Raw genomic sequence first — 19,643 nt, 5'->3', positions numbered from 1 at the left:
GTATTGGTCCAGATGGACTGAGCCTTCTGCCAAATGAGTGACTCAAAAAGCTGATCCTATGTCCTGCCTGCTGGGTTCTGCAAGCTCACGCTGGTGATTTTAACTGATTTTTCAGCCCAGCAGATACTGTTTATATCTATCTGAAATGTAAATACTTGTTCGTTTAATGGTTCTTTATAACAACAAACTCGGGACCTTTTGATTTGATTTTACTTTTTTCTGACACTAGAAAAATGTATAAAAAATTATATGAGTAAAGAAATTCAGCTTTATAAAGAAGGATTGTTGGTGATTGCAGCAAACCTGAACTTATTTGAAAAACTCTGTAGACCCATCAGTTTATCAGTGATCTGCCAGCTGTGTGTCAATTAGGTGAAAACCTTTCATTTGTGGCTCCTATGAGAAAGTGTTATTTCTTAAAATGCATCAGAGAGTGAAGAAAAAATAAAAACAGACAGAACAGATTTTAAGCAGCTCCGCTCTCCTGCTCTTCAGCTTCCACTCGTTGCTGTGCAGAGAAACCTGTTTTTTTATGTAGCTCAGAGCTCCGTTACGATTGGCTGTTGCCAAGCTGCAGGGTTGGCACTGAGCAAGTGTGTCTGAGATAAAGAGAGCGAATCGGTGCTTCTTTTCTCTGCTCTGCCTCCCTCTGAGAATAATGAGACCACAGAAATGGATACGTGGATGCCAGACAGTACTAACAAATATCACCTCATTAAAAGGGTCAATTCACCCAAATTACAACAGCTCCAGCTCTTCTCCTGCTTTGGGATTCAGGATCTGTCCTGGTTTTATTTATCCAGGTTTAAAGATATCTGTCTCCATGACAACAGTAGAGACAGAAGGAATTTATTTTGTGTTGCTCACAAATTTGAAACATGAATGTCTTTTTAAAAGGATTTATAACTTTACAGGGGATTAAAAACAGATGATAAAAAGATTACAGAAAGAGCAGTCCATAAAAATGTTCTGAGAGGCGTCTTTAATAAGATTCTTGTGGCAAAAGCTCAGCGTGACCTGATGGTGGCAGTAGCCTATCTCACAGTCTCTGACTCTGTGGATGATTGTGCAGCACCTGGATGGCCGGTCTAAGGCTGAAAGGTTTCAAAATAGTGTTTGAGTGTTTATGTGTTTTAGTCTTGCTAGAGGTGGTCGTCCTCCCTCATAGTGAATGAAAGTGATCATGTTTTATCTCCGCCGCATGCTGTCCGCCATTTTCTCGTCACGTTGCAGCTGCTCGTGTTGGAGGATGTTTGGATCCGAGCCAAAGATTCAGTCTGTCCAACTGGAGGACGGAAAAATATTCAGGAGGAAAAAAGAGATTAACACACACACACACACACACACACACACACACACACACACACACACACACCTCTTTGTCTGTAGACAGTCTTTGGCTCACACATCACACCCCTAGGCGTTACCATGGTGATGGGATGAAAGGGGGGGGGTCTTTGATGGGAGTCTCTGAAGGTTTCAGTCTGTGAATCCAAATGAAGCTGTGTGTTTGTGAGTGGATGTCTATCTGTGTGAGGACCAGTGTGAGGTTTAGACCTGGTGAGGAGGGTCTGGTTTTCACTGCTGGACAGACCTTCAGCGGACTCAGGTGTGAAGGGTCAGACCTGGTTTTAGGGTTCATGCTCTGGTTTAGGGGAAGCTCTTAGGAAATAAAGGTCCTCACAAAGAAATTAGAACAAATGGATGCAAGAAGATTGTGATACGGGCTCTTAAATGAACATTTCACAGTAAAGACATCAAAGATCCTACATCATCCACATGTCCTCTGTCTAGTGTTTCCTAAGAAATCTCACTATAAATTCTGCAGATGTGTAGAATATTTTAATCGGTTCGTAGAGCATTAATAATAGAGTTTGACATTGATACACTGGCCGATATTCAGCCCATTCTGCTCATCTCTGTCTTGCAAATCTTTTAATTCTTGGACTCTACTAGAGTAGCTTTGCATGATTCAAGGTTCAAAATAATCCTTATTTAGCTCTACTGAGCTTACTGCAGCCCTTCAGTTCATTCCCTGTCTGAAACCAGCTGTTTTAGCTCCTCCTCCTTTAAGGCCAACCTCCATGTCATACAGCTTGGCTGCTCCACATAAACACGAGGTTTGAATAGCAGGGTCTTACACAAATGGCTTTTCTTATTATAACATTCATGTTAGCCTAATGACTAATCCTGAACACATCAGCATGTGTCAGCAGCTTATTTAAACCATATATTAACATTTACAGCCCACCGTGTGCCTGTAATTGGTAAATGTATTTTTCCAAGAAGAGGGGTGACGAGTTGCTCTATTTATTTAGAAGACACACTCGCTTTATTTGGAAAAACGCAGGAAAACAGATAAAGCCCAGATGTCTCAGTTTTACAGAAGCTTTCACTTGTGGATCTGTTGACAGCGTGAACTTTGTCTCAAAACCCCACATGGGGATGTGATGTGATTTGTGCATATCAGGCGATTCGTGCACACGTTGTTAAGGTTCTGTAAGTGAGCAAGAGGGATTTTACCTTTTTAGACATTTGTATGCACAGAAAACATTTTGAAAGAGAAAATTATCTGACTTGTGAAGATGAATTTATAAATTATAAATGATCAGCATTTATTCAGGTTTGGGTATATGCATTTGTAAAATAGTTTTACATGTGTTCATATTGCTTTATATTTTTGTGTGAATTGAAACACGCACTTATGAATCTTTGTGTACATTTGTGGATCATACCAAACGCATTTGTAACATTTTTGAGACAAATTTTTCTTCATATGAAACAACGATCAATGTGTCCACACCAAGATGATTATTATAAATAACTTAAATTAAAATTAAATGTATACAAATATTTACTGTACATGAATAAAAATGTGAAATTATCACCTGCAGATTTATCACCTGCTTCCATGTTTATTGTAGTACCTGTTCTGAACAGGTTTGTTTGAGGTAAACATCTCCCATAATGTTAATGATAAAAATAAAACTGAACTGAAAATATAATTTATTTTTTCTAAATAATGATAAAGGAAATTAATTTAAAAAATCAAAAAGTATAGCTGTATATGCGAAAGGTGGAGATCAGACTAGAAGTAGGTCAAAGATACCATCTTTATGCATTTTTCTTCTTCTGTCTTTCTGTGTGCAGCTCTCTGGTGCCGAGAAGCCCCCTGCTGGAGAACCAGAGAACAGCAGCTCATCATCAGCCACAGCAGCAGGAACAGAAGCTGCAGACGGTGGTAGCAAGGTAACAACACACCAAAAACTCAATTAATGTCTACAACATTGTACTTATAGAGTGAAACTTACAAAAGCGTACCCTGTCATTGTATAGTTTGTAACTATGGCTGGTGGAAGTGGATAAGATCGTTACTGATGTTTCCTCCGCAGGTGGAGATGGTCTTCTGGTTGCTCTCCATGCTGGCTAACAGAGATAAGGAGGAGATGTCCCGGACTCTACTGGCTCTCTCCAGCTCTCAGGACAGCTGCATTGCCATGAGAAAGTCTGGCTGCGTCCCCCTTCTGGTCCAGATTCTGCATGAAGGCCCGGACGGAGGCAGCGGTCCTGGTGAGACAGCAGCGGGTGGTACCACAACAGGCTGCAGCCGTGAGGCCAGGTCCAGAGCAAGCGCTGCCCTCCACAACATCATTTACTCACAGCAGGATGAGGGCCAAGCCCGCCGGGAGATGAAGGTCCTGCACATGCTGGAGCAGATCCGGACCTACTGCGACAGTGGCTGGGACTGGATCGAGAGCCACGCCGGGACACCTTCACCAGGGGGAACCAGAACCACAGGTGAGCCATGTTTAAAAAAACAAACAAAAAAAACCTGAACATCAGAACCCGAGCAAAAAAACATAACGGGGTTCACTAACTGGTGGGTGACATCACAACACCTACATCCATCTTTTGTACAGTTAAAGATAAACAAACTTACATGTTACATTAGTTGTATCCTACAGTAGAGGACAAAAATCTATAAATCTATAGATACAGACAAAACCACCAGTGATCCAAGTTCCAGTAAATCTGATGAAACCAAAACGACATGTTCAAAATAACGCAAACTTATGTGGATTAAGTTAAACATCTTGTTTTTCTCCACAGATATCCCTGAACCCGTGGACCCTCAAATCTGTCAGGCCATGTGCGCCATCATGAAGCTCTCCTTCGAAGAGGAGTTTCGACGAGCCATGAACGAATTAGGTTTGTTTGACACCAAAGGACCAGTTTGCAGTTTCTTTGACGCTTTCGTTTTTATGCCCGATTGCACTTATACAGTGAAAGTATCAGTTATTTCCTGTAATGCATAGATTTGATATTTGATCTGTTTTATTTTTAATGTGTTTTTCAGCTATTTCAATTCAATTTAATTCAATTTTATTTATACAGCACCAAATCACAACAACAGTCACCTCAGGGCGCTTTATATTGTAAGGTAGACCCTACAATAATACATACAGAGAGAAACTCAACATATGACCCCCTATGATTTTTTTATTATTCAATTTTGGAATTTATTTTACAATTACCACAAAATATTTATATTTTAAATAGCAAACATATTTAATAAAGCCATGGAATATAAATTCTGTTTTATGTCTCATCATTGGGGGAGTCACAGTAGAGCAGTGGCTGTCGCGTGGCAAAAGTAATAAAAGACGTTAAGACAAAGTTAAGGTTAGAAGGAGTTTTGGAAGAATTTAAGATTTGAATTTGGGCCAAAGTTTGGGAATGACTCCAGTAAAGTATCAAGTTTAAAAATACTTTGGTTTATCTTTGCTACAACAGAGCTTTGATTTGTAGTATGTGTTTCGGTATTTTCACATGAGTTTGTTTTTTATTTCTTTCAGGCGGTCTGCAGGTGGTGGCAGATCTGATCCACCTGGACCAGGAAATGTACGGCATGCAGAACGACCCCATCAACATGGCTTTGCGTCGCTATGCAGGGATGGCTTTGACCAATCTCACCTTCGGGGATGTCGTCAACAAGGTACAGAAAGGCACTGTGAGGAGGTTAACTGACAGCAGTGCAACAATAGCAGCACCCCACTCACACCTGCACTCCCTTAATCTGCCTTTTTCAGAATGATCACTTTAATTTAAAAGTCCCAACAGAAGTCTGATCAGGACAGATAGTTTTGCTGTCAACACAATAAATAAATAAATCTTAAATTTTCTTTTTAATTTATTATTTTCTCTGATCATTTTTACTTGCTTTACTTTGACAGTAGCATCATTTAAATCTGGCTCAGCCCTTTTTACTGATCCACTACAGTAATACATTCATTTTACTCCTGCAGGCCACTCTGTGTTCGAAGAAGAGCTGTCTCCAGGCTTTGGTGGCCCAGCTGGCCTCCGACAGTGAGGAGCTCCATCAGGTGGTCTCCAGTATCCTGAGGAACTTGTCCTGGAGGGCTGACATCAGCAGTAAGAAAGTCCTCCGAGACATCGGCTGTGTGTCTGCACTGATGACCTGCGCGCTGCAGGCCACCAAGGTAATGAAAACAAATCTCCCCCCAGAGAAGGAGAAGCTTTTATTTTGGAAGATCATAGAGAATAATCTGGAGGAACAGAATGAAACAGAATTTATTACAACATTTAAAGTTTAAGCTTTTTTCTTTTTGTTTTTTACCATTTTTCCTTGTCATACCTAAGAAACCTGTTTTTGTGTTTTTTGGTTCTGCAGGAGTCAACGTTGAAGAGTCTTCTGAGCGCTCTGTGGAACCTGTCCGCTCACAGTATCGACAACAAGGTAGCAATCTGTTCAGTGGATGGCGCTTTGGGCTTCCTGGTCAGCACACTGACGTATCGCTGTCAGACCAACTCACTTGCCATCATCGAGAGCGGCGGAGGAATCCTTCGAAATGTGTCCAGTCTGGTTGCCACACGAGAAGACTATAGGTGTGCTCATGAGACTCAGAGGTTTCACCCTCATCTAACGTTCCCAGACAACAATTATTTCCATCCATGTTCATGATAAACGTTTCATGTAAAAACTTTAAACATGAGCATATGTACAAGTAATCCCAGTGAGCTAATTGCTTAGACTTCAGACTGCTCTCAGTGCTCAGGTTAACACTTTTTTTATTCATGGATCTGTATGATGTCACAGAGGAGCTGGCACAGAAGCCGCAGCAACAGGATATTAATAAATTATGCAGATTTTCCCCTAAAAACGGGGCTCTATTGTAATTCGATTTCTATTCACTGTTTTTTTTTTAGATCCCTTCCTCCTATTCCTGTATTATATTAAAATAAATTTGGAGACATTTGTAGAAAAAAGTATCAGATTTTATTCAGACATTGTTGTATTACATTACGTTGATGCATTAGAAAGGAGATACAATGTGATGTTCACCAGATATATGATCAGAAACCATACAGTAGTATAAAATAACATAATCTGAACTAAACATAAAAACCTACAACTACAAAAGAGGGATTTTTCAGTTGTATATAGCAAAGTTATTAAAGTGCCTTCTACATTCTTTCTTTCTTCGCAGGCAAATCCTCAGGGACCACAACTGCCTCCAGACTCTGCTGCAGCACCTGCGCTCCCACAGCCTGACCATAGTAAGCAACGCCTGCGGGACTCTTTGGAACCTTTCGGCCAGAAGCCCAAAAGACCAGGAGCTGCTGTGGGACCTCGGGGCAGTTAGCATGCTGCGCAATCTTATCCACTCCAAGCACAAGATGATAGCCATGGGCAGCGCTGCAGCTTTAAGGAACCTCCTAACCAATCGACCGCTTAAATATAAGGACACTGCGGTTGTATCCCCCGGGTCTTGCATGCCCTCACTCTACATGAGGAAGCAGAAAGCTCTGGAGGCAGAGTTGGATGCCAAACATCTCGCAGAAACCTTTGATACCCTTGAGAAACAGAGCCCCAAACACCTGACCCTCAACAAGCCACTACGTTACATCGAGAGTTTGGCAAAGGATTACGCATCTGATTCCGGTTGTTTTGATGATGATGAGGCTCCAAACATCTCAAGTAGCCTGGACACTGGGAGTTTCTCCATGCTGTCCATGTTTCTCACCAACTCTAACCTCCTGCAAAACCAGCTTCGCAAGAGGGATAGTGAGCCTGAGCGAGACGTAGACCCGCCTCAGACTGTCGAGAAGAAACATGCTTCTCCTGATGATGTGGTCTCTGCTGCTGCAGAGAAGCTAGCAGAAAAGATCACCAACACAGTTGCCAAGATTGACAGGTTAGTGGAGGACATCACCATGCACACATCCTCAGAGGACAGTTTAAGCCTAAGCTCTGAGGACCACCTGGCAGACTGGCCTTATGGACTGGATGAACTCAATGAAGCCCGGGCAAAGTCATGTTCCCCCTGCCGTCTCTCTGATACAAGCAGCTTAGCCCACAGGGAGCGGCTCAGCAGAGCCCATGCCCTCTTGCGCCTCAAAACTGCCCATACTAGTGTATCAACAGATAGTCTGAACAGCGGCAGCACCAGTGATGGATACTGCGGAAGCAAAGACCAGATGCGCCCTTCACCAAAAGCTCTAATGATGCAACAGCAACGACCCAATCAGCTCGACCTGAAAGTGGCCCATCAAGAGTATATTAATGTAGGACCTGCTGCCCTGATTGAGAGTAGCCAGCAAGAAATTCCAGAGAGAGATTCTGCTGAAAACAAAAATGTAAAAGTTCTAGAGCTCAGCAATGCAAACACAGAAAAGAACCAAGATCCACCTGTACAAACACCAGTTAGTGCATCCACTAAAGTGTCCTCTGATGTCAGCATGACTTCAATAAAACTTTCTCCTACTTATCAACAGGTCCCTCTCATTCAGAGTGTAGCCAAATTTGGTGTAGCAAAGACTGCTATCAATGTCCAGGCTGCCCAAGCAATGAGGCGGCAAGCATGGGTACCTACTGTGATGACAGGAGGGAGTATTGCAAAATTTTCTCCAATCACTTCAACCCGAAGCCCAACCATCGGAACGATGGAGACAGTCCAGAAATATTCTGTGGAAAATACCCCAATCTGCTTCTCTCGCTGTAGCTCGCTGTCCTCCCTCTCCTCAGGCGATGGAGCTCTGGATGGGCAAAGTGAAAATGAACTGGAAAGTGACTCATCATTAGAAATAATTGAAGTGGAAGATGGAGAAATGGTGAAGAGAGTTGAAGAGGATGAAACCTTGGAGGATCTGAGTGACAGTCAACTGCTAATGACTGATTCAAAAACCTTCCCAAGCAAAGAGACAAATCCCATTGAGATCCCCTGTCCAGCCAAAAGGGAAAAAGTGTTCCTAAGAGGAGCTTCACCTGCCATACTTGAAGACCGATCACCTTCTAGTTCATCTGAGAACTACATCCATGAGACACCCCTGGTAATGAGTCGCTGTAGCTCGGTCAGTTCACTGGGTAGCTTTGAGTCTCCTTCCATTGCCAGCTCAATTCAGAGTGATCCATGCAGTGAAATGATTGATGGAACAATAAGCCCAAGTGATCTTCCTGATAGCCCAGGGCAAACCATGCCTCCCAGTCGAAGTAAAACTCCATGTTGTGTTGAGCCCAATGGGCCAGAAACACAGATGACAGGAATAGCAGGGCAATGGGAAAGCAGTCTGCGGAAGTTCATGGAGATTGCAGACTCTAAGGAGAGGTTTAACCTTCCTCCTGATTTGGACACAATGATCTACTTTACTGTGGAAAAACCCACCGAGAACTTCTCTTGTGCTTCCAGTTTAAGTGCTCTACCTCTACACGAGCACTACATACAGAAAGATGTAGAGCTCAAATTAACTCCCCTGCTCCAGCAAAACGACAACCCTGAGGAGGATGAGCAAGGACATGACAATGGGGAGCGATACAGTGAGGGCAATTCAGATGATGACATAGAAATCTTAAAGGAATGCATCAACTCAGCAATGCCATCAAAGTTGAGAAAAGTAAAACCTTGCCTGATGACCACGATCCCTCCTCATATTCTGAACTCCCAGGGCCGAAAACCAATTCATCTTCCAGTTTACATGATGCTCCCAAATGGCAAAACCCAAATGTGTCCCGGGAGAAGAATTGTCATCCCTCAAAAAGACTTAAAATTTGATGATTCATCTTTTACTGATTCAGCAGAAGGAACACCTGTCAACTTCTCAAGCACGACATCTTTGAGTGATGAAACACTGCAATATCCAGTGAGGGAGAGGGGGGCTAAAGACTGCACAGCTAAAGGGATGAACAAACAGAACGATGAGGCAAAGAGGATTGAAGACTTGCGAATATTCTCACATTTCCACAAACCCAACCGGATGAACTACTCACCTGAGATACAAATGAGCAGAACAACCAGACATGTCGTTCCCACTCAGAAGGTGCTGATGCAGAGCAAAGAGGTAGCTGATAGAGTGGCAAACCAAAAAAATCGTGAACAGTCTCCTAAACAACAAAGAAGGAGACAAGATCAAGGCCCCATCAGAAAACTGGAACTGCCTGTCATTAAGCAAAACACAGAAAGTAACATCAATATGGGTTCACAAAAAGGAAATAAAATGTACCGACAACCAACATTGTCTTCAGAGGACAGCAACAGCTTCTATGACAATGACAATGAGGTCATGAATCGAAAACATTTCAGAGAACCATGCAAAAGCAATCTTTCCCGAAGCATGACAAATATTGGCCGGTCAGATAATTCCCAAGCAAAGTCCAGAGGGTTTCACAGGATAAAACAGAATCTGATAAAAGATGAATCAATGGCTTGTTATTCACTCAGCTCCTCTCTCAGTTCACTGAGTGATGCTGAATATGATGATCATAAATCAAAAGCCCAACAAATATGGTACAAGAACAGACACAATAAAGCAGTGAACATAGTACAGCAAACAAAGCCAGTGAACATTCACTGCCAATACGAAGAGCAAAGCTCACCAAGCTCTGTCAGCATGGATTCAGAGGACGATCTCCTTCAAAAGTGCATAACATCTGCCATGCCCAAACAGAGAAGGAAGTTGGCTGCCAGGAAAAAGAAAGCAGAAAATACTCAAAAACAAAAACACAAGGTTTCTGGTGGGTGGGACGTGGATGAGGAAATAGATAGTGATGACATGGCATGGGATAAAGAGTCAGACCTCAATAGTGTTGAATGGAGAGCCATACAAGAAGGTGCTAACTGTGTGGTCACTGGACTACAAGCTTCAAAGTCTCAAGACCCGTCCTCTGAAGAGACTGAGTCGGTCCTGTCATTCATGTCAACATCCAGCTTTACACCCAAAGAAAGAAAGTTTGCTAAGGACAAAAAGGCAAATAAACCTTTAGACTTTGCACAGCGCAAGCCAGTTCCAAACTTACCAGTGGTTTTCAGAGGCAGGACAGTGATTTATACACCGAAAAAAGAGACGGCTCCATCACAAAGACCACCTCCCAGAAAAGTACCAACCAAAACAGATGCTCCAAAGAATCCAAACCTAGCGCAGCACAGATCAAAGAGCCTTCACCGGCTAGGCCACCCCCAGGATATGGAACTGTCTTTGCCAAAGAGGAGCTCTACCCCACCTCCAAGAATACCAAAAAGTTCATCTTCTGGATCATCGCAGAGCTCAACACCATCCAAACAGTCACAGAAGAAGATAACTTCTCCAGCTCAGACTAACAAATCCATCCAGAAAAAGAATGCTACACCAGCTAGTAGCCCACCAGCTACTAGTCCTCCTGAAAGAAAAGGACGCTCTCCTGTTGTGAATCAAAATGAGAAATCCCCACCACCTAAAACTCAAAAGTCTCCTGTCCGAATTCCTTTCATGCAAAATTCTGTCAGGCAACCCAGACCATTGTCCCCACTGGTAACAAACCAAACAACTGGTAGACAAACAAATCAGGTCAATGGGAAAAGGGTGGTACCAGCAAATCGGTTTGATCTCGTTAGGATGACTTCTGTCCATTCAAGTGGCAGTGAGTCTGATCGCAATGGATTCTTGAGACAGCTAACTTTCATTAAGGAATCAAAGACCATGTTGAGACGTGACAGCTCTGCTCGCAATACACCAGGATCTCAGAATGGATCACCTCGCAGAGCAGTTCCTGGAGCTTCAGCTGTCTTCTTGTGCTCATCCCGATGTCAGGAACTTAAGGCTGCTGTGCAACCCCCAAGAAGGGTGCAAGTAAAAGATCCAGATCAAAAACAACAAATCCAGAGGCCAAACACCGGCCTTCACAAGCAGACAGCAACTCTATCAAGAGCAACATCCAGTGAAAGGGACCTATCTTCAAGACGCTCAGCTAGGAGAACAAGCTCTGAAAGCCCCTGCAGGGTGGCTCAGCGAAATGGACCTGGAAGACTTTCTGGACTCAGGCAGCAGCAAGACAAGGACACCTTTAAACGTCATGCCTCATCACCAAGCATAAACATACTGAGCCGAGTGACCAGTCGTTCTTCCCTCCGCTCCTCTTCATCTGATTCAAGTGGAAGAGCGAAGAGTGAGGATGATACCAAGAAGAAAGGGCAGAGGTCCGCATCTCGTCTAAAAGATGGAGTTACCTGGAGGAGGATCAGGGATGAAGATGTACCTCAAATCTTGAAGAGTACTCTGCCAGCAAATGCATTACCTCTGGTGCCTTCTCCTGATGGAGAAAAGCCAAAGCCACCAGCTCTTCCAGGAAAACTGCCAACCATTCTACTTGCATCCCGCAAGACAAGTGATGCAACCGTCCAGACAGAAGATTTATCAAATAACAAGACCAACTCAAGTACCTCACCTACAGTCGAAACAGCTCCAGTGATCTCTGAGGAAGTAGCAAGACTGGCCCTCCTCAGAAAGATTAGTGCCACCTCTGGGAGTAACCTCCAGGAAGGAGATTCTGAAGGCTCTCTGAGGAGCACCATCTCCACTGGAACAGCAGATAGCCACATGGGTGGAGTTGTGACTTTCCGACAGGGATCCCCAAGCAAGGCTGCACGAGTCACTCCATTTAATTACATCCCCAGCCCCATGACATGCTGTCTACAAGACAGCCAGAACCAAGTAGGGACAATAATTGAGAAGTCAGGGGGGAAAAAGTGAGCCATGGGGTATTTGGTGGATTATTGGTTGATACAGATGACCCAGCACTCAGATGGACAGATGAGGAGTGTGCTGGTCCCCATACCTCGGGTATTGACCCTTATTTAAACCATTCACTGGAATCAAAGTTTTTCTCTGAGCAATTGATTATGGCTTCCTTCTACCATTCATACAAAGTTGGATGTATGCATTGAGGCAAGTTTGACCTGAACAAACCACCAATAACTGTCAGTTATTGCACTTCTAAGGAAAATCTCACATGAAGAGAACGTGCATTTTTGTACTCCTTTTTTTTGTATTTGTAGAATAATCATTGCCTAGTAGAAATTAGAAATTTCAGCACGTATATCATCAGTCTCTTGGACACAATCGATTAAAAAGACCAATATTATGCAAACTTTTGAATGATCACTTGGTTGGACTTCTACATAAAAAGGTTCAAACTGTGGCAGACTGTTGACAGACTCTTACTGACATAAATACACTAACATGTAAAGTATTTTTTACATAAATACATCATCGCTTGGAGTCCTCCTTCCATGCTCAGCTGAATATGATGTTAGCCTTTCCTGTTACATACAGAGCCCAGTAGGTTTTCCACATTTCCGAGGAAACCAGTTGCTCAAATGCACTTTTTTCCCCCAAATCGCTGTTCTCGATCAATATTACACTTGTATTTCTGTGAATTTTCCGATTTTATTAATTTCCTGATGTGTGTATACACTTTGTGGATGTTTTTTGAAAACTCAACGCATTGTTGTCTTTTCAAAGGCATCCTTTGTAATGCGTTAAATGATAAAAATGTAACTAGTACAAAACTGAAAAATCTGGATACCAAAATGAAAGTGAAAATGAATATGTTGAGGTTTTGGGCGTGCTTACTCGACAACATGAATATACAAGGTGTGATCAAAAAGTTACTTTTAAAAAGGTCCAAAAAGAATTCACAAACCTTTCCTGATTTACAATTGGTCAGTCTCACATTCATGGTCATCATTTTTAGATCTCTCTAAAAGTCCTGCTTTTTGATGCACAACATTTCAAGTCATTTCCACTGAATGTTCTCACCAAGTGCACGAGGACAGGACTTCCACATAATCATTCAAATAAAGCCACATTAGACGCTATCTGGACATGCCCAAAAAGATGAGCTTGGACAGAAAGTCAGAAGTGTAAATCGAAATGATTTTCTTGGTCCTATTCTCAGAACTTCTTGTTCACACCTTAAAAATCCACCAAACATATTTTTGTCCAGTCTTGCACAACAGCTATACCACACATTTTCGGATTTTTTTTACATTAACACAAAGGTGATAATTATGTTTATTTCAAGTGAAATGTTGGTTAATCTTCCTAACATTTTGTCCATTCGCTTAGAGGGGCAAAATATAAGAACTATCCATTATGACCTTGACAGTGAACAATACCATTAACACCTTTCTGACAATCTATTAGCATCATAAAAGCAGACATCATGCCGCAGCTGTCGAGTCAGATTGCACATGTGTTTAGTGAATGTCTGAATGTATATTGCTATACAAAACTTTTACTCTACAGCAATGAATTATAGCAGTTTAAATTGAGCATTTCCATAAAACAGTTCTACTCTGTCATTTGAAAATTGCAATGACCCAAACATGCAGAAATATTACAGCATCTTCCACAGAAAGCATCAGCAGATTCTGAACGATTTCACTCTTTCCAGTTCTCTTAATGTGTCTTAATCAGTATTGTAAATATGCAGATATACTACAGCTCCGTGGTGGGTAGAAGAGCCTTGGTGTCGCTCCCTGACAGCATGCTAATATATTCACTGACTGTATACACACACCTGTTAACATTGTGGACACTGAATAATATTCAGTGTTAATATACTCTCCAAAGCCCGACAACAGCGTTACCTGCCATCTGTATTGTTGTGCTGCAAAAACCTATAAAGATATAAGCTGTCAGCATAGATGAGCAAAGCGACTCCATGCCTCTGACGTTGTGTTTGCTACTAGATTCAGGTACTGTTTGCTACTTCACTGATGGTCGGGCTTTGAGTGGACAGACGTGCGTTCTCACAGAAGTCATCTTCTGGAAGTCTTTATAATGTGTTAATATCCGCTTAACTGTATTGCTGTAAAAGTAGTGATAGGTGGAAAATACAAAGACGATGAATATTCTCTGTAATTGTACCATCACTCTTTCATGTGTGCCCGCTGAGCTGAATGGGATGAAAGTTAGTCTACGTTAAGGGGGCCGGTAATTTAAAAAAACATAATTCCTTACTGTGTTCTCAAAGCATGTTTCAATAAAACCCAAGAAGCTTCCGAATGCAATCCTTTCAAGTCCCAACACCAATTTAAAGTTTTAAAAGTGATTCACTACAGAAATCTATCTCTTGAGTGTCAAACACGATTGGATTTTGTGCAAAGCTCTGGAAGAAGTAACTGAAAACATCTGCAGAACACTGCGCACATGATTACAGTAGTGTGGTTCAACAAAGCTGAGAAAGTCACAGTGTTTTAGTCTTTTAAACTGTTAGGAGAGCAGTTAAGAGGTGCAGCTGTTTGCTACTTTATCACTTAGCAAACCAGAAAAATCAAATAACCTGTTAAATCCTTAGCTTGACATATTCCCCATGAAAAAGCAAAGGAAGAAAAGTCACATCAATAAGATGTAAAAAAAATTACCTGTTCTGACATAACATTTAATCTTCATTTGATATTTTTCACTCTTTTATGATGTAGACCTAACAAGTAATTGAGTAAATAAGTAGAATATTAATCAATAATAAATCGGTTAAAAAAAGAAATCTGATCTGAGCTTTCCTAACCAGGGAAAAATATTCAAACATAATGATTAAAATATTTCTGAACATCCAGTGAAAACCTTTTGAGCTTGTAACTGTAGACCTGAGAGGAAACTAGCTGAGTGTTTGACACTCAAAAGACAGATTTAGGGTGCAGAATCACATTAGCAGCCCCATCCAGACTGAATGAGGTGTGAACAAGATGAGCAGGGAGACAAATACCATCTGAGTCTCTGCTGGTGCCTTGTTTATGCGTGACTGGAGACAAGTTTAATGCAGGTCTGAACCTAACTGTGAACTTGGTCGAAGCATCGTGAGCATGAACAAGGCTCCAGAGGTATCATGGTAACGTGCAAAACAGACGTATGTCATTTTAAATGTCTTCATTCAATAAAAAGTGATGTGTTTCCTTAAACAGCTGTGTCGACGTTCTGTCCAGTCAGGGGTGTCCACACCGCCGGAGTCGTAACAAGTAGTAATTTGCTTTGAGCAAATGTCAGGTTTCACTGGTTAGTGTGTCTTTATAGCCGGTAGGAGCTTTCTTATACGGATTTCACTTTATTTGGACCCAACACTAAAATGTTCTGGTAAAGTGCTGCCCTCTTCTGATGGCAGTTTTATTGCATACAAAATGTAACTTGTAAACAAAATCTCCCAAACTATGTATTAAAAAAGTATGGTTACACTGTGAAAAGCAGCAATTTTCCAAAGATGATTAAAAGCTTAATGCGTTTTATAAAAAATAACTCTGAGCAAATGATATTCAAACAACAGCTTCTTCATAAAAAATGACTTTCAAAGTCAAATGTCAAACATACATCATCTCTAAATACAACCATTAATTTTTTTTTTAAACTTTATTTGGGGGGGGGGGGGTGTTTACGGCCTTCTTTTTCTTGATTTTGAATTAAAGCCTTAATGACCTACAGGAACCCGTAGAAACAACAAACTGGCAGTAAATGTAATTTGGGCAACAATTCTTAAGACAAGGTGCTTTCTTGCTTTCTTTAAGATACCGATTAACCAAACAACTCTGATCATTTTATTTTCCCCTTTACAATATGTAATCTGGCACTTTTGCTTGATCCATTACATCAACATTTATTTCAATCTGAGTTAACATACAACTGGAAAAATGTGAAATATTAAACTGCTACATGACAGACATTAACTATACTAATTATAATTTAGTAATGATTGACATCAAACTCTTCATGTTGCTTCACATTTAAAGCTTTGCTCAGCATCAGACTTATTGTGAAGTAGTCTTGATCTCCAACAATCCTTAGGTATACAAAATCATGTACTTCTGCTCTAGGGTTAGAGGTCAGCTAGTGCTGTGCGCCTGACGCAGTGGCACCAGCGCAGGTTTGTGCCAAGTCAGTGAGTTTGAGAAGACTTCAGTGAAACCGAGCCAGACCACGAATGACAAGGAGAGTCTGTCCAACAGGGAAGGTCAAATCAGAGCTGTTGACTTCTGATTTCTTCCACCTCTCTGTCTGCCTGCTCTCCTGCTGCTTTCAGCTCTACCCTCTGCTGCACCAGCCGGTCCCGAGCCTCCTGCAGCTCCTTGTTCAGCTCCAGATATCGACGACACTTCTGGAACCGTAGCTCCACCTCGCTGTCTGCGGCACGGGGCACGTCTGAGGAGGAAACAGAGTAAACCTTGAGATTTCGATCAGTTTATATATCTGCTATAAAGCAGCAGCGTCGGATGAAGTTTGAAGCAAGAAATCTACAGTGTCCCTGAGAGGTCAAATACACGGCACCTTAGAAAAACACTACAAAAACACACTAACAGACCTTGAACACTGGGGGAGAGAGTAACATGACTAAACTAACAGTAAATGTGTTTCTACATTATTAGGAGTCATGCAATTAGCTGTATCTTTTTCTGCCTCAAAGATAGGGCTGCTCGATTATGGCAAAAATGATAATCACGATTATTTTCACTGAAATTGAGATCTCGATTATTTGACGATATTTATTTAACCCTTTAAGATCTACCATAGAACCAAGTCCGCCAGAGCTTATATTATTTTTTTTACATGTTGTAGTGCCATTTGTGGGAGCATTTCAAGTTGCTATACAACTGTTATAGCCCATATTTTAATAATATGTATGCATTAAGTCCATAGTAATTACATTAATTGCAAAAAAGTGCAATAAACTACAAAAAAATTGAAAATCGTTTTTGGGTTTTTTACATATATTTCTACTTGGGGAAATTTAAGAGGCTTATCCCTCAAAACTTTAAATACAAAAAAGTTGCAAAAAATAGTTTACAACAACAGGAAATTTATTTTGAGTGTCTTCATAGTTTTATTTTGGAGATACACCAATTTTTATATACTGCAGGAAAAACAAAAAACAATCCTATGATGCAAATTTGCAAAGAAAACAGCAGGTGCATCAAAATAAACTATTTCCAGCAGTGCAGTTTGAGTTCTAAGCATCACAGCAACTATTCAGAAAAGTCAAACATGACCAGTATAGGCTTTTAAGGCCTACAAGTAAAAAACTACAATTTCCGCGAAAATGACGTCACTTCCGGTTTCGGCCAGGAAATGGCGACATGCGATAGTTCGGGCTGACGTCTGTTTTAATGTGTGAAGTGTTACGAACAGCTGGTCGGATCGGCAAAGCGTGTTTCTGGAATATTATGTTTTTGTTCCTGCAAGAGCTTTTTATGCAATTTTTGCAAAGATTTATGTGGAAGGAAACCGTGACCGAGGACAAGCTGATGGCATCAGATGTAAGTACAACTCCTCCGGTTTCATATGCAAAACAAAATATTGCGCTAGCTTACGCGGTTCAGGTTCTACAGGGATTTAAAAATAGTTACACAAAACTGAGCGTGCTGCTCTGACCGGCTTTAAAGGGTTAACAATAACAATGTATTGAATAATGACTTTGAAAAATAATATAAAATAGTGTGCAACACCACTGAAGTTTTTTTTTACCTCTCTTTTCAACCAACAGCAGTCACTCTCCTCTCCAAATAACTTCTGCTTAGCTTTCCGAGCTTCCCTCGGGTCCTCTTAATCAGCGGTCTCCAACCTTTTTTGCGCCACGGACCGTTTATGCCCGACAATATTTTCATGGACCGGTGTTGTGCCAAAAAGTGATTGTCTGCCAAAAACTGATTTCCGGTATTTGCCAAAAAGCGATTGCTCATATTTAAAGTGCTATAAGTAACTTGTTGGGCTATAATATGTTAAACATATGTCAAATGCATCCCTTATGGATGACATAAAGACATAAAAATAAAGTTCTATCTTATCTTATCTTAATCGGCTCAGTCATTTTTAATGATCGTTGAAAGCCCAGATCGTAATCGTGATTAAAATTCGATTAATTGAGCAGCCCTACTCACAGATGAACTTCCTTTTAGCACGTTTCAGTCCAATCCTGTGCATGTACTGCTTTCTGTCACTTTTGCAGCCATTACATCACGTTATTGTCTCCCCAAAATCACTCCCATTGTGTTTTGTTGTCAAACCCAGCAAGTGCATGTGGCTGCCTGCTCGCCCACCGAGCCAAAGTGGCACCCCGTCAAACCACATTGCTTGACTTGGAGATTATAGTTTAAATCACTAAAATTGATTCAAACACAAAAGAGTAGATGACAACATCACACCACCCTACTTCAAATATGCTGAACTATTCAAAAATAATATAAAATGGTTTACTTTGTGGGTTTTTTTCTGACCAAGAAGCTACTTACAATGGCCAGTGAAATGACAATTTCTGCCCCTTATATTCATCATCAGTCGTGACAAAAGTGACTGTGGCTTCTGACATGCTGCTTTAATGAAAGATCCCAAACTTGCTCTTTCTCTGTCTCTCCTTCCCAGTGCTCCCAGTTTTAAAAGTTGCCACTCACTATCATCCCCACCCTATACACGTCCTTGTGGAGTCACCTTGTCCAGTCTTTTCTAGGATGCTGAAGATCGGGTCATCAGGAGCAGCTCTGTCGAGGTCTTCCAGGATCTGGTCCACGGTCGGGGGCTCAGGACGGCTGGGCAGCACCATCCGCTTCTTACTTTTAGAGCCAATATTCATTCTCCTACAGTTTGAACTCCAGCTGCTTGCATGCAACACAAACCTGACCCCGGGTAACAGAGTTTATTTAATGAGGTCCAAATCTGCTTCTCGTGTTCAACAGCAATTTTATCACCAAACTATTACTGTTTGTCTTTAAGCTCCATTTAGAAAAAAAGTGGAGGATCTTTCGCAAAATAAAAAGCGTTTTAAATATATTTCCAAACTGCTGCGTTCTTCTTCGCCAAGTCGGCTTAAAGCAAGTCATTCAAGAATTATCTAAATCATAAGAGTGTACTTTATGAACTTCATCCATTCCTTTCTCTTTATAGAGCCGAACACAGCAATGCTAGCGGCTAGCCTAATCACTGTAAAAACGATTTGCAGCTAAATGTAGAAAATAAAAATAAAACTGTAATTAACCGGTGGAATATTTTGAAGCCGAATTTTGGAAAAAATTCTGAAAATTGCTGAGAAGTATTTTTAACTACGACACATGCATTTATTTTAGCTGGATAGAGGTTCTATATTATTTCTGAATCTATGAAATAAGGGTTCGGCTGCATTAGGCGTAGCTGATGCACAGCACTTACCAGAGTTTGTCCTGGCTGGTGAAACCTTGCAGTGCGTCTCGACAGTCGTTCCCCGTCTTCACTGTTCGTTAACCCGGACTAAGGAGCACAAAAAAACAAGCTAATTCTGCTGATAATACGGCTAACATTAGCAAACAAACTTAAACCTACGCACGTCAGTACGCCGCCTGCCACGTCAGCACGTCGGA

At 41.4% G+C, this 19,643-nt stretch overlaps 2 protein-coding genes across 2 annotated transcripts in view; one reads left to right on the top strand and one right to left on the bottom strand.

The window, feature by feature from the left end:
• apc2 (APC regulator of WNT signaling pathway 2) overlaps positions 1-15,656 on the top strand; it is a 46,339-nt gene extending 30,683 nt beyond the window's left edge. The window contains exons 8-14 of the mRNA XM_085381649.1: positions 3,151-3,249; positions 3,393-3,798; positions 4,111-4,209; positions 4,857-4,996; positions 5,307-5,501; positions 5,693-5,907; positions 6,510-15,656. Of these exons, the coding sequence (XP_085237775.1) occupies positions 3,151-3,249; positions 3,393-3,798; positions 4,111-4,209; positions 4,857-4,996; positions 5,307-5,501; positions 5,693-5,907; positions 6,510-12,021 (6,666 nt within the window). The 3' untranslated portion in view covers positions 12,022-15,656. The remainder of the gene's footprint in view (positions 1-3,150; positions 3,250-3,392; positions 3,799-4,110; positions 4,210-4,856; positions 4,997-5,306; positions 5,502-5,692; positions 5,908-6,509) is intronic.
• A 190-nt stretch (positions 15,657-15,846) lies between these two features.
• Positions 15,847-19,643, bottom strand: lg15h19orf25 (linkage group 15 C19orf25 homolog). The gene is made up of 3 exons (XM_085381651.1): positions 19,456-19,643; positions 18,742-18,926; positions 15,847-16,461 (listed from the first exon to the last, which is right to left on the bottom strand). Exons 2-3 carry the CDS (start codon positions 18,881-18,883, stop codon positions 16,280-16,282), a joined length of 324 nt encoding a protein of 107 aa, XP_085237777.1. The 5' UTR covers positions 18,884-18,926; positions 19,456-19,643; the 3' UTR covers positions 15,847-16,279.

The sequence above is a fragment of the Rhamphochromis longiceps genome, linkage group LG15 (genome assembly GCF_057381845.1).
Source record: "Rhamphochromis longiceps isolate RC_006_pf linkage group LG15, R_longiceps_female_GT1.1, whole genome shotgun sequence".
Classification (NCBI taxonomy): domain Eukaryota; kingdom Metazoa; phylum Chordata; class Actinopteri; order Cichliformes; family Cichlidae; genus Rhamphochromis; species Rhamphochromis longiceps.
This window is presented reverse-complemented; position numbering and strand designations above follow the sequence as displayed.